At 56.0% G+C, this 12,939-nt stretch overlaps 1 protein-coding gene across 4 annotated transcripts in view; it reads left to right on the forward strand.

Annotated features, from left to right (window-relative positions):
- Positions 1-12,939, forward strand: part of MYT1L (myelin transcription factor 1 like) — a 145,982-nt gene that overhangs the window by 66,413 nt on the left and 66,630 nt on the right. For all 4 annotated transcript variants that reach the window (XM_047098342.1, XM_047098344.1, XM_047098343.1 and 1 more), the window contains exons 10-12: positions 6,538-6,788; positions 10,126-10,362; positions 12,581-12,702. In XM_047098342.1, coding sequence (XP_046954298.1) covers positions 6,538-6,788; positions 10,126-10,362; positions 12,581-12,702 — 610 coding nt within the window. The remainder of the gene's footprint in view (positions 1-6,537; positions 6,789-10,125; positions 10,363-12,580; positions 12,703-12,939) is intronic.

Here is a 12,939-nt window from a genome sequence, read left to right on the forward strand (position 1 = left end):
CAGGCAGGGCCGCCCCCTGTGACCTAGCGACCACACATCCGCCAGAAACAAAGAGCAGGTAGAACAGATGAGATGCCACCTCCTCAGGAGGGGGCAGCTTCCTTCCTCTCGCGGGTTCTGGGCCCTCCGCCAGGGGCGTGAACTAGTTGCCTTCGGTCCCCACTGCTAACATGGTAAGTCGTTGAACCAGAGAGGGACCGCTGCGTTTCTCTGACACCACGTATTTATCCGACCGCGACTCTGCTTGGAATTCTAGGATATATATGGACCGAGTTGGCAAGCGTTTCCGACTAAGATGTGGGTTATAGGAGTTCTGATGACTTATAAGTCTTATCTTGGTGTTCTGTAGTGGAGGCAAGGAGATGGGCCTTTAAAGATCTTTTAACTCCTCTCTGAAAAAGATCTTTAATTAAAATCACAGCACACAAAAAAGTTCATTTCGATTGAACGCTTGGGGAGTTCCAAAACCTCTTTACAATTCATGCAGCAGCGCATGTTTCTAAGTTATGGTAGTCATTCTTTGCCTTAATAACAATTAATATGCATAGTGAATGAAATTTAGTATTTCCTAGATGTGTTGCATATTGATTATCCTCGTGCGTATCGATTCTCAACGTAGAGGAAGAAAAATGTAGGTGGAGAAAACGGAGTGTCTTAGGGTATAACAGAAAATAGTTATTTTTGTTCTGTTTATTTTATCCAAATGATTTGCCAATTTCTGGTTTGTGAGAATTTTATCCATGTGATTGCAAAGGAAGGATCAAAAAAACTGAACCCACATCATCAGGGTTCCGCTTACACGATTTCCGATTCAGTGACATCTCACGGTGACTGGAGAAGGAGTTCCTCTGGAAGCCTGTCTTCCCGCACCTGCTTGCCACACCTGTTGTTATGTGTGGCCTGATTTCCTTAACCTCATAGTTATGGTTGCACTTTGGGTGAGGTCACGACCAGTAGAGAACATTTTCCTGCACCAGAAGTCAAACCTACTTGGGCGTATTCTCGGCTGTTCCGTTTAGGAGCTGCGTGGTGTGGGGCAGATAATCTTCCTGGGTGTTAGTGGTTAGTTCGTGAGTTAGTGGTCCACCCCATGGACCTCACAGAGCTGTTGTGAGAATTGGCTGACAGCTCTAGAGAGTTGGACAGACATTCGATCGTTGGCATTCATTCTCACCGACCCTGAAAACACCTGTTGTCGGAAACCCCAGGGCTGAGCCATGCTCTTCAGCTGGCCCACAAAGAAGCAAGAATACAGAAGAAAAACTTCAATATTACGTCTTTAAGAAAGGAGAAAAAAGCAAAAGAAAGGCAGTCTTTCACCACAATTTACCAAGAAAAGCATCGGTGACTCCATGTTTTCCTTACACTAGATTCATCTGACAGACTTTTAAAACATCAAAGAAAGTGCCCATTAAGGATGAGACAGGTCAGTTTTCTTGATGGGATAGAGCTGAGAAGAGCCTTCCCTGGACCTTTGCACCACAGAGCAACTGTAGTCTGTGGTCCCTACAAGAGCGTCCTCCCTGGGACTTGCTGCAGGTGCAGAGAATTGAGTCATTGCTCTTGAAGAATAACCATGAAATGAGCCTATTGTGAGGGGAAGCATAACATGTGGGAGGAAGGGGCAGGACCATGGAAATGCCAAACAGGAAAAAAGAGTAGGACCTTTCTCTCCAGTGTTTGGATATCATGACTTAGGTCCCACCACCTGTGATCAAAAACACTCAACACACATTGATGTAGTTGCCTGCATTCTTCCAGACACTGGCTAGTTGTTATCTGTCTTTCTATCTGTCTATCCACCCATCCACCCATCCATCCATCAGTTTGTTCATCCATCCATCCATCCGTCTGTTCATCCATCCATCCATCCATCCATTCGTCTATCCATCCATCCATTCATCCGTCCATCCATCCATCCATCCACATTCATCCACTCATCTGTCTATCATGTATCATCTATCTATCTCTTCTTTCCCTCTGGATGTCAAGTTTCAAGGAAGAGCTTGAGAACAAATGGAAGGCAGTGAAACACACACTCATGCAGGCAGTGAAGGAAGGAATCCATTCTGGAGGAATTAGCATGAGCTTTATTGAAGTGGCAAACCTTACGCTTGATCATGAGCTTGAGTAGAAGTTATACAAAGACAGAAGCCCCATGGGCTGGTAGGAATGGCCAGTGGCCTGGCAAGGTGCCTGAAAGTAGGAACAGGCAACTGTGGAGAGGGCGACGAGATGGCTGTGTATCACCCACTGTGCCAAGGAGCTTGGGGTTCTCTCTCATAAGGCTTGAAAGTCTACGTACAGGGCATTCAAGGAGGGAAAGTGGGAAAGAATGTGGGGCTCCTGCACATGTGTGTCGGCCCTGCCCTCTCCCATGGGCACCAGGCTGGCATCTCCCCTTACCTGTTTGTTACCATGAGCTGAGAATGGCTCTAATATGTTTAAATTGTTGGGGGGAAAGGAAGAATTTGTGACATCTAAAAATCATGTGACATTCAAATTTCGGCATTCATAGGTAAAGCTGTACGGGCCCCTGGCCACCCTCATCTGTTTGGCCCGTGACCGCTTTCGCACAACGGCAGAGCTGAGTGCTTCTGCCGGAGACCGTGGGGCCCATGACACCTCGACTACTGTCCGGTGTTTTACAGGAACAGCTGCCAACCCCAGGCTAAGACATCTCCACTCTTGTCTCTGGGCAACTTCTCACGGCCCCAAGCTCTGTCCAAACCCATAGTCGCCAGAGCCCCCGCGGGCTCCCACCACGAGCCTCCCTTTGTATCGTTGCCAACTCCCAAATCCTCCAAGCTAAGCGCTTAGTGATCGACTGGACTTTCTCTTTGCTCCTCAGACTCAGTACCACCCCAATGTGCTCAACCTCCCGCCTTCCACCCTGCCTGGGCCCCCCGGCTGGCGGAGCTGCTTGGACGGCCGTCTGGGGTGAATCCTCAGGAGCCGGGCCCTCCAGGCCTCCTCGCTGCTGCCCCCAGCCAGCTCTCCCCGGAAGGCCCCCGTCCTGCCGGCGCCTGGCCGCGGGCTGCCCCAGGGCCCGTCGCTCCCAGGGCCTCTCAGGCTCTCAGCGCTCTGACTCGACCCGGCCGGCACTAATCAGCCCTCCTCCTAACTTCACGAGGTCGCTTGTGCAGAACCGGACAACTGTCCTCGGCCCACACGCAGCTCTGGGCCCCACCCGTGGCAGTTCAGGGTAAACAGCTGATCTTCCCACTGGACCGGAAGCGCCCGTCCCGATTCAAACCTCACAGTGCCGGGGCCGGCCGGGCAGACCGGAGCCATGCAGAGAGCACCACCTGACTGCATGGGTGAGCGGGAAAATGGAGAGTCCCGACTGGGATCCGATGCTTTAAGTAACGTGAGCGAATGACGGGCAGACCTCCTCTAGCGGGTTCTCGCCAAAAAGCTCCTTTCCCGCGTATCCTCTGCGTCTGTCTCCACGCGCTCAAGACGACGCCGACTTACGTGGACACTGTGAGAGTCAGCGCCGTGAATCAGGGTGTGCGGATGCCTGAACCCAACCAGGCTGCCGGCTGCCGGCTCCCAGCCCGCGGGTGAAGCCTCAGGAGGCGAACGTCTGGACTAGGCTCTTTATGTCTGGTTTTCGTAAGGACGCATCGGTCTGTTCCCTTGTGTCAATACATCAGAAGGTGGGCATTCCTGGAGGAAGGAGGCACTCACTTAGCACAGGGTCACAAGAAGGCTCTCGTTGGAAGCTGGTTGCTTTTACTTTCCAACTTGTCATATTTAGTCAGTAAAAATCCCGCGGAGTCTTTCTTTGTCCCGCCAGAGAGGGCAGAATCCTTGAAGAGGGGTCTCAACGCGGGGTGGGGCCTGGCTGGCTGCCGCGGTTGCCGCGCGTGGTGATGGCAGTCTCGTGGGAAAGTGTGCACCCCATAACCTCCAGTGACAGGCCGACACGCGGAGGGACACTGACAGATTCTGTCTGCTGACTGGGAAGGGGAGCGCATTTGGTCGTGGTCAGCGGTCAGTGTCGCCGGCTTTGCGAGCATCCTACGAGTAGGAGCCACGTTACCCGGAAGACTTGAAGTCCACACTCTTGTTTTCGTTTTGAATGAAAGGAGGAAGGAGGGGTCACGTTGAGTAGGAGGCCGCACATGACGTGGGTGCCTGCCCCAGGACTTCTCCTGCGTCAGGCCCATCGGCAGGTGGCCCCCAGGTCAGTCACGGCTAGGATTCTGCCTGACCCCAGAATTCAAGATTCCAACGTTTGCTGCGGTACACGCACTTTCCCAAAAGTTTGCTGCCATTTGCCGTATGAACACGTGTCCTGCTTACTTTCTTTCAGAAATTGAAATTTGCTCCTTTCACCCCAAAGTGGCCTTTTCTCTCACGTACGTGCACCACATTTCTTTCCTGAGCCAGCGGCTAACCCTCGCTAGGGACAGGAACCCTGATAAATACTATTTCATTTCTCCTACAATTTTTATATCCTTATTTTTGTTTATTTTTGAGACAGCGTGAGCAGAGAAGGGGCAGAGAGAGAGGGAGTCCCAAGCAGGCTCCACCCTGAAAACAGCGAGCCCGACCGGGGCTCCGACTCAGGTGCCGTGAGATCATGACCCGAGCCGAAGTCAGCTGCTCAACCGACTGAGCCCCCCAGGCGCCCCGATAGTCCCGTTTTTGTGTCAAAATTGTAAATGGTGTAAAGCCACGACTTCAGCCCAGGCAGAGCGTACCCCAAGCTGCTGTGTCACGTGGTTCCCTGTGCCTGATGCTCAGGTCTGGCACGGGGGGCTGTCTCTCCAGGGAGGGTCTCTGTCGGGTGCCCCTGCATTGCTGCCTCAGCCCCCCAGGGCACTGGCACCCACTGTGCCGTCTTCTGCTTAGACAAGCTGCCTTCGCAGAAGAAAGAGGAAGGAAGGTCACACCGCAGACACGCCAACAGGTGTGTGACGAGTCCTCGAGGAGAGAGAGCTGGCCCGCTCTCGTGCCGGGTCCGAGTGCGTGCAGTCACCCTCTGGCCCACGCAAGGGGACTTCAAACGGCCACCTGTCTGTGCAGCGGCTCTGTGACTCGCGGTGGGGGCCGTGGGGGGGCCTGGTGGCCCTCCGCACCCCAGGGCCCGCGTGCTCTCTGCCAGCGTCGCTGTGCGACCCGGGGACGAGATGAAAGTGGCCTTCGGTCCAAAGTTGCAAGTTCTCAACCGTGAGGCCTTCTTTATTCTGCCACTTGTATCCGAATGAGGTGTTCTGGGCACCCTCGTGCCATTGCTCACGATGACCGACCGTGCCGGTGCGGGAGGGGGGGTCCGTTGGTCACATCGCCGGGTGTGCCCCTCCCTCCGGGAGGAAAGCGCTGCGCGTGTCCTCCGCAGAGAGCGGCTCCAGGTACGGACCGCTGCTGCCAGCGCTGGACACGCGGGGAGAGCCGGCCGAGTCGCTTTGGAAAGGACGCGCAAACGTGCGGGTGGGTCGGGAAAGAGCCGCTCGAGGACGGAGCGCAGGACCCCGTGAGGGAGAGGACCGCGGGCATCTCCCGCGCCCCCAGCTTCGCCCTGCGTGACCCCTCACCGCCCAGGACCCCGGGGGAGATCTGACAGCCTGCAGGTGGACAGACAGCCTGTGTGGCTCTGCCGCCCCTGGCAATGGCCACAGGGCCCGGACGAATAACCCACAAACGTTTTCCCACCCGCGTGCCAGAGATTCCGAACGAACAAAAGCAACACTTGCTCCCAAGTGGCTGAGCCGTGGGTGGCGCGGGTTGTTCACCAGGGCATCCTGGGAGCCAGGCTCCCTGCAGGTGACAGGAGGCCGTCCCGACGAGGAGGAGGGCCAGTGTGGGGCATGCACGTGGCCGCCCTGCCCTGCTCACCTTGGGCTCAGCCCACGGCCTGTGCCATCGTCTGTCCCTTGACATTGCTGGTTCCTCCGTGTGGCCCTTTATTAGAATCACGGGACCAGGCTTTTCCTGAGGAAAGGGGTGTTTTGGTCCCTCATGCTCAGCCAGACGGCCACCCCCCAAAGCACACAGGCCCCCACCAGGCTGTGCGGTTGCACACAAGACAGCGAGCCCCAGGTGGCCACTGAGGCCCCTCCCGGCCGGAAGGAGCGGCCAGTCTCTGGAGCCATGAGGTCTGTGGGGTCCCCGTGGCCCCCCTGAGCCCATGGGCAGTCATGACCGGGACACCCCTCCTCCAGGCTCGAGCAGGCCGGCGCGCTGGCCACGCCCTGACATCAGGGGACCCAATCCTAACCAGGTGTGCGCCTCTAAATGGACCGGGTGGTGGCCACCGCAGCCACGTGTGGCCTGCCAGAGAGGCGCGTGCGTCTCCCCTGCCGCCCCGCCCCCCACACCCGGCTCTGTCCCCGCCAACTTCCCAGGGTCACAGGGGAAAGGCCACGTGGGCTTTTCTCCACCGATCGGCCCCCTCCCCCGCCGCTGGCGCGGGTGTGCCCCGGGCCGGCGGGAGGGCAGCGGTGCGGGTGGCGGGGCGCGGGGCCCCGCTCTGCCGTCGCCCCGTTGGCGGGGACCCGAGTCACCCCTGTCCCCGTGTCTCCCCAGCGAAGCGGTACTGCAAGAACGCCAGCCCCAGCAGCAGCACCACCAGCAGCTACGCGCCCAGCAGCAGCAGCAACCTGAGCTGCGGGGGCGGAAGCAGCGCCAGCAGCACGTGCAGCAAGAGCAGCTTCGACTACGCGCACGACATGGAGGCGGCGCACATGGCCGCCACGGCCATCCTCAACCTGTCCACGCGCTGCCGAGAGATGCCGCAGAACCTGTCCACCAAGCCGCAGGACCTGTGCGCCGCGCGGGTACGCGACCCCCCCCCCCCCCCGCCCTGCCGGGCCGTGCGCGCCCCCTGGAGCCCGCGCCCCCGGCGCTCCTACCCCGGCAGGTCCCGCCACAAAGCGCGCGCGCGTCCCGGGGCCGCGCCCCCTGGAGCCCGCGCCCCCGGCGCTACTTCCCCCACAAAGCGCGCGACCTAGCGGAGCCCCAGGCGTGGCTTTGCTGGGAGCGGCTTCAATCGCACGCGTCCCGGGACGACCGGCTCTCTGACGCGGGGGGGCGGGGAGGGGGGGGGGGGACACGCGCAGGCCTGTTAGAGTAACGTGTGCGTGGACCCTGCCCTTAGGACCCAGGGGCGGTTCTGGAAACGGGACAGCCAGTGCCCTCACGTCGGTTCAATGGCCACAGGGACAGTAGGAAACTGAAGCGGCCACGTGCCCGGAACCCTGAACACCAGGAGGGTCCGGTGGCCCCGCTGTCAAATCAAGCACAGGACTGTCCCTTCGCTCCCAGTGGGTCACTAGTATCAGGGAAGAAAGAAAGTAGAAATCCAGTCTCCGCTGGGACTGCCACGCATCCCGGCTGGCTCTCATTAGTGCGGAGACGTGTGTCCCCGCAGGGTCTGTCACCTTGCTGGCGTGGGGGCAGGACGGTCCCTCGGGCTGCCGCAGAGCGGAGGGCGCCACCTGGCGGGGGCCACTCCGTCACCCCCTCTCCTGTACTAGCGCGGCCGGCCACGCACCCTGAGCACTCAGACCTGAGGGGACTCGTTACGAGTACTTGTGATGCGTATGAATGGAGACAGGCCAGTAATTTCATGTTTTGCAAATGCTTTCTTTACTCTTTTTTTTTTTAATGTTTATTTATTTTTGAGACAGAGAGAGACAGAGCATGAACGGGGGAGGGTCAGAGAGAAAGGGAGACACAGAACCTGAGGCTCCAGGCTCTGAGCTGTCATCACAGAGCCCCACGCCCGGCTTGAACTCACGGACCGCGAGATCATGACCTGAGCCGAAGTCGGCCGCTTAACCGACTGAGCCACCCAGGCGCCCCTCTTTTTCTTAAATGTTTATTTATTTTTTGAGAGACAGAGACAGAGCATGAGCGGGGGAGGGTCAGAGAGAAAGGGAGACACAGAACCTGAGGCTCCAGGCTCTGAGCTGTCAGCACAGAGCCCGACGCCGGGCTTGAACTCACGGACCGCGAGATCATGACCTGAGCCGAAGTCGGCCGCTTAACCGACTGAGCCACCCAGGCGCCCCTCTTTTTCTTAAATGTTTATTTATTTTTTGAGAGACAGAGACAGAGCATGAGCGGGGGAGGGTCAGAGAGAAAGGGAGACACAGAACCTGAGGCTCCAGGCTCTGAGCTGTCAGCACAGAGCCCGACGCCGGGCTTGAACTCACGGACCGCGAGATCATGACCTGAGCCGAAGTCGGCCGCTTAACCGACTGAGCCACCCAGGCGCCCCTCTTTTTCTTAAATGTTTATTTATTTTTTGAGAGACAGAGACAGAGCATGAGCGGGGGAGGGTCAGAGAGAAAGGGAGACACAGAACCTGAGGCTCCAGGCTCTGAGCTGTCAGCACAGAGCCCGACGCCGGGCTTGAACTCACGGACCGCGAGATCATGACCTGAGCCGAAGTCGGCCGCTTAACCCACTGAGCCACCCAGGCTCCCTGCTTTCTTTACTCTTAATATTTTTATTCCACGATTATGGAGAAGTGTCAGGGGCGTGTGATTTCTGTGGTGATCAGGGCTGCTAAAATTCACGGCTAGCATGGACGGGCTTCCCTGGCAAGGAGGAAAAAAAAAAAAAAAAGACAGTAACCCCTTCGGATTTTGTTTCACTTTATTAAACCTAAGACTGAGAGAATTAACTCCAACATTATGAAGGCTAAATTAGTAGGAGAGCTTGAAAGCTGGAGTGCTCACGGACAGGAAGGGCACAGACAGAATCCCGCTCGGTAACTTGTCAAGGTAGCAGCCTGGATGGGCCGACGTCCCCGCAGCTTCCCTCCGCTGTGACGTCCAGAGGAGAGAGCTTTTCCCGCCAGCCTGAAACCCGAATTTTGCTCAAGAGAGTGTAACTCTCCGGGAACGGAAGCGGAGGGTGTTGGCGGTGTTTCTCGCTCTGCCCTTCATGTGTCCTTCCTTGCCTCCCTCCTCCGGAGCGGCAAGGTCTGAAGACTCCTTCGTCTGTTTCAAAGCATCATTTAAAAAAAAAAAACAAAAAACCCTCACCCTGTACTTCTTTGTTTTTTTAAGACGGTTGTCTCAATTTCGGGCTTGCTGAAAGGCAGAGTAGGTCAGACTGGAATCACTGGACGAGAGGTCATTTGAGCTGTGATTGCACACCTCCCTCCCTTAAGGTGGAAAAGGCCGTTCATCGCAGCCTTTCTTGTTGGAAAGTAAATTCTGGCTCCTTCTCCCTCGCCCTCCATGCCTCTGACTGGTCTGTTCTCCTCCTCTCCCGGTCTCGAAGTATTTGCATCAGTGAAACTGAAGGCGAATTTTTAAGCGTAAACACACATCTATCTCTGATCTCTCAGACGGTATTTGAGCTGGAATAGAGTGGAGATTAGGCATGATTGTCTTCCGGCCAGGCTTATTTCTAAAAGCAGAGGGGAGGGGCGCCTGGGTGGCGCAGTCGGTTAAGCGTCCGACTTCAGCCAGGTCACGATCTCGCGGTCCGTGAGTTCGAGCCCCGCGTCGGGCTCTGGGCTGATGGCTCAGAGCCCGGAGCCTGTTTCCGATTCTGTGTCTCCCTCTCTCTCTGCCCCTCCCCCGTTCATGCTCTGTCTCTCTCTGTCTCAAAAATAAAGAAACATTAGGGGCGCCTGGGTGGCGCAGTCGGTTAAGCGTCCGACTTCAGCCAGGTCACGATCTCGCGGTCCGTGAGTTCGAGCCCCGCGTCAGGCTCGGGGCTGATGGCTCGGAGTCTGGAGCCTGTTTCCGATTCTGTGTCTCCCTCTCTCTCTGCACCTCCCCCGTTCATGCTCTGTCTCTCTCTGTCCCAAAAATAAATAAAAACATTGAAAAAAAAATTTAAAAAAAAAAAAAAGCAGAGGGGAACTGCAGAAAAGAGAAGCTAAAGAGAAGTGGTGAGTGGTAGACAAATAAATAGGAGCTAGATGGACAGGTCGCAGGTCACCGACAGGCGAATAGATGCACGCACCTGCCATCCGATGTCGCGGCTAAGTGCGGCACAGCAGACAGGTCCCCAGGGCACCGCTTCGCTCACCTCGGGAGCCCATGCGCGGGAGACCCCGGGAGGAATCCGCGTCTGGATTCTGCACTGGCCGAAGGCAGGGCTGTGGCTGGCGGTGGGGCCGCACGGTCACCATGTCTCTCTGTCCGGCAGAACCCCGACATGGAGGTGGACGAGAACGGGACTCTGGACCTCAGCATGAACAAGCCACGGCCGCGGGAGAGCTGCTGCCCGGTCCTGACGCCCCTGGAGCCCATGTCCCCCCAGCAGCAGGCGGTGATGGGCGGCCGGTGTTTCCAGCTGGGCGAGGACGACTGCTGGGAGCTGCCCGTGGACTACACCAAGCTGAAGCCCCGCAGGGCGGACGGGGGCGACACCAGCGAGGCCCCCGTACGTCCCCCTCACCTGCCGGCCGGCTCGGGGCGCGGGGTCGGGCGTCAGCGGGCACCCGCGGGATGACCTCAGCTGACTAGGGCTGACCACACACCTCGTGGGCCAGGGAGAGATTTGTCACTAACACCGATTCGGTGAAACAAACCACGGGTTCTTTTCGAGCGTGAATTTTATTTTCCAACAAGTGCGTTTAGTTACAAACGATTTCTCCGAGAAAAGACGTCAACAGCCAGCCAGCCCGTCCCTTTTTCTGGGTGACATGTTGCTACGATGCATGGTTTTCCCCGCAGATAGAGAATCCCAAGGAGAGTGTTAAGTATTTAAATGGTTAATTGTGTGCTGTTGATTAGCTAGCTCTTTGAAGCGAAGCTCGTGCCTATTCCCAGAGAAACCTAAAATATTCAGAAGAGTATATTCCGGCCCTGAGAAGTCGCTTTAGTATAATCGCCTAAGTCTTCCTTGGCTGCAGTATTGCTAAAACAGCTCTGTCAGGAACATACTTCTGAAGTACGGTGACCGGAGATTGTAGCTCTCCTGTGGAGACTTTCCTAAGCCAAATGGCACAAAGTGCAGAAGCAGTTACCAGTAATTTACATGGAATGTATTTTCAGCATCCCCAGACCCCAAAAATAACCTCTCAGGCTTTTCTCAACCCGAGGACACACTTTGCGAGAGGGAAACGGCCTGAAACGAAGCCCAGGTGCTCACCTCTCAGTGGTCGGGGCCCTGGAGCCGGGCGCTGAGACGCTGCTGCGTGGGCCCTCGGGGGCAGGTGCGTGCCCGTCGGGGCGGCTCGCGCGGCCCGGGTGCGAGCCGCCGCTCCGACGGCTCTCCGCAAAACCAACACTGAGCGCTGTTGCGTTTCTCGCCTCTTTTCCTAGAAGCACGAATCCTCTTTGGTTTCTTTCTGTTAGCAGAAGCAGGTACTAATGTGGGTCTTTCGTGAGAGCAAAGTGGTGTGACGTGCGCTTTCGCCAAGTGGGGGAGACCTGTAGTCACAACGTTCACACTCAAGTTCCCCGAGTCGTGAAAATAGCCTTGAAGCTGAGAAAAGAAGCGAAGAAAAGGTTGTTCTTTATTGTCCCGGCTTTGTCTCCAGTGTTCAGTTCTGAAAATTATGACATCTTCTTTAGTCACTGGAAAATGAAAACCCTTTTTGAATACAAGAGGGAGACCACCATCAAAGCAATAGCTTCTTAGGGAAACAAGGTAGTGCAGAAAAAAGGGAACATTAGCAATTTGTAAGGATTGGCAGAAAAGGCACCCGGTTATAAGGCCATTTCATCTCAAAGCCTATCGTCTTTATTCTTCAAAAATGATTAAACTTGATTAAATTGAAGCCACGCGTTGCCAAAGAATAGAGTCTGAGGGCAAAAGCTAAATTCCAAAGTATTCTTTTCTCTCCTACGGTGTTAAATCATTACCACCAAATAAGGCGTGATGGTTGAGTCTCCGAATTTATTTTAATTAAAATTAAGCCCTCCTAAACCGACAGAAGTGTTTTCATCAAACAGACCGTCCCAGAAGGAAAAAGTACTCGCGAGCACTCACAAGACACGTTTGCTGAGTATTGCCATCTATAGGCATTTCTTAGTTAGCGCAAGGGGACCCGCTTACCCAGGAGGAGACACTTTCCGTTGAAAAAGAAAATGTTGCATAAGAGTAACTGAGAACCACAACATTAATCTCAGTTGGTCTTCCCCCGCCTTGGGACTTAACGCACACGCGCAGAATGCTCACCGATGGTCGGAATAACTCTCGTTCCAGAACACGTGTAGGGTCAGTGTTTAAGCTTAGCAGGTCAGTGTCGGACACGGGTGCCGGACAGCAACAGGTGCTTGCTGGGCATCGAGTGAGGAAGGCCAACGAAGAAACAGGGTCTCTGGTTTCCGAACCATGTGTCTGTCCCTCTTATTAGTACCCCAACAGAAATATCGAGTGAGGCCCTGCCCGCCGACAGGTGACCGTGAATTTAGAAGTTTAGAGCGGTAGGTGAGCGGCTACGGTCCGCTCCGAAAGCGATAGTCTTTGAACAGAGCCCCGCTCCGCGCTTGCGGCAGGGGCCTCATCCGGACAAAGGCGTGGAATACCTTTAAAGGGACAGCGGTGGGAGGGGAGGAAAACGCAGAGGCGGCCGGCGCCCCGGCGGGACGCGTCTGCGGTCGGTCTGTCACACTGTCGTCCGTGCGGCCCTGAAGCTGTGTTTTGCCCGCAGCCGGAAGACTTGGACCCATTCCAGGAGGCTCTGGAGGAGAGAAGGTACCCGGGAGAGGTGACCATCCCCAGCCCCAAGCCCAAGTACCCCCAGTGCAAGGAGAGCAAAAAGGACTTAATAACGTAAGCATAACTCCAGGCGAGATGCCTGCTCTTCTCGACTGTCCCTTTCTTTGGCTTATTTTTAAAAACCGATCTGTACATGCCTTGCCGTTTGAGCATGCGACGTTCGCAGCATATAAATGTCTCAAACTGCCAGTTCAGTGGAGCGAGAAGCCGCGTGGCTTGCTTGTTCCCAGGACGCTCTGTGTGATGGAGACGCCTTCTACCATTTGGTCCGTGCCGTTTTTGCAGCTTCCC

This window comes from Lynx rufus, unplaced genomic scaffold (assembly GCF_022079265.1).
Source record: "Lynx rufus isolate CCGP_SWC_20201006 ecotype Redwood Valley unplaced genomic scaffold, mLynRuf1.p SCAF_47, whole genome shotgun sequence".
Lineage (NCBI taxonomy): Eukaryota > Metazoa > Chordata > Mammalia > Carnivora > Felidae > Lynx > Lynx rufus.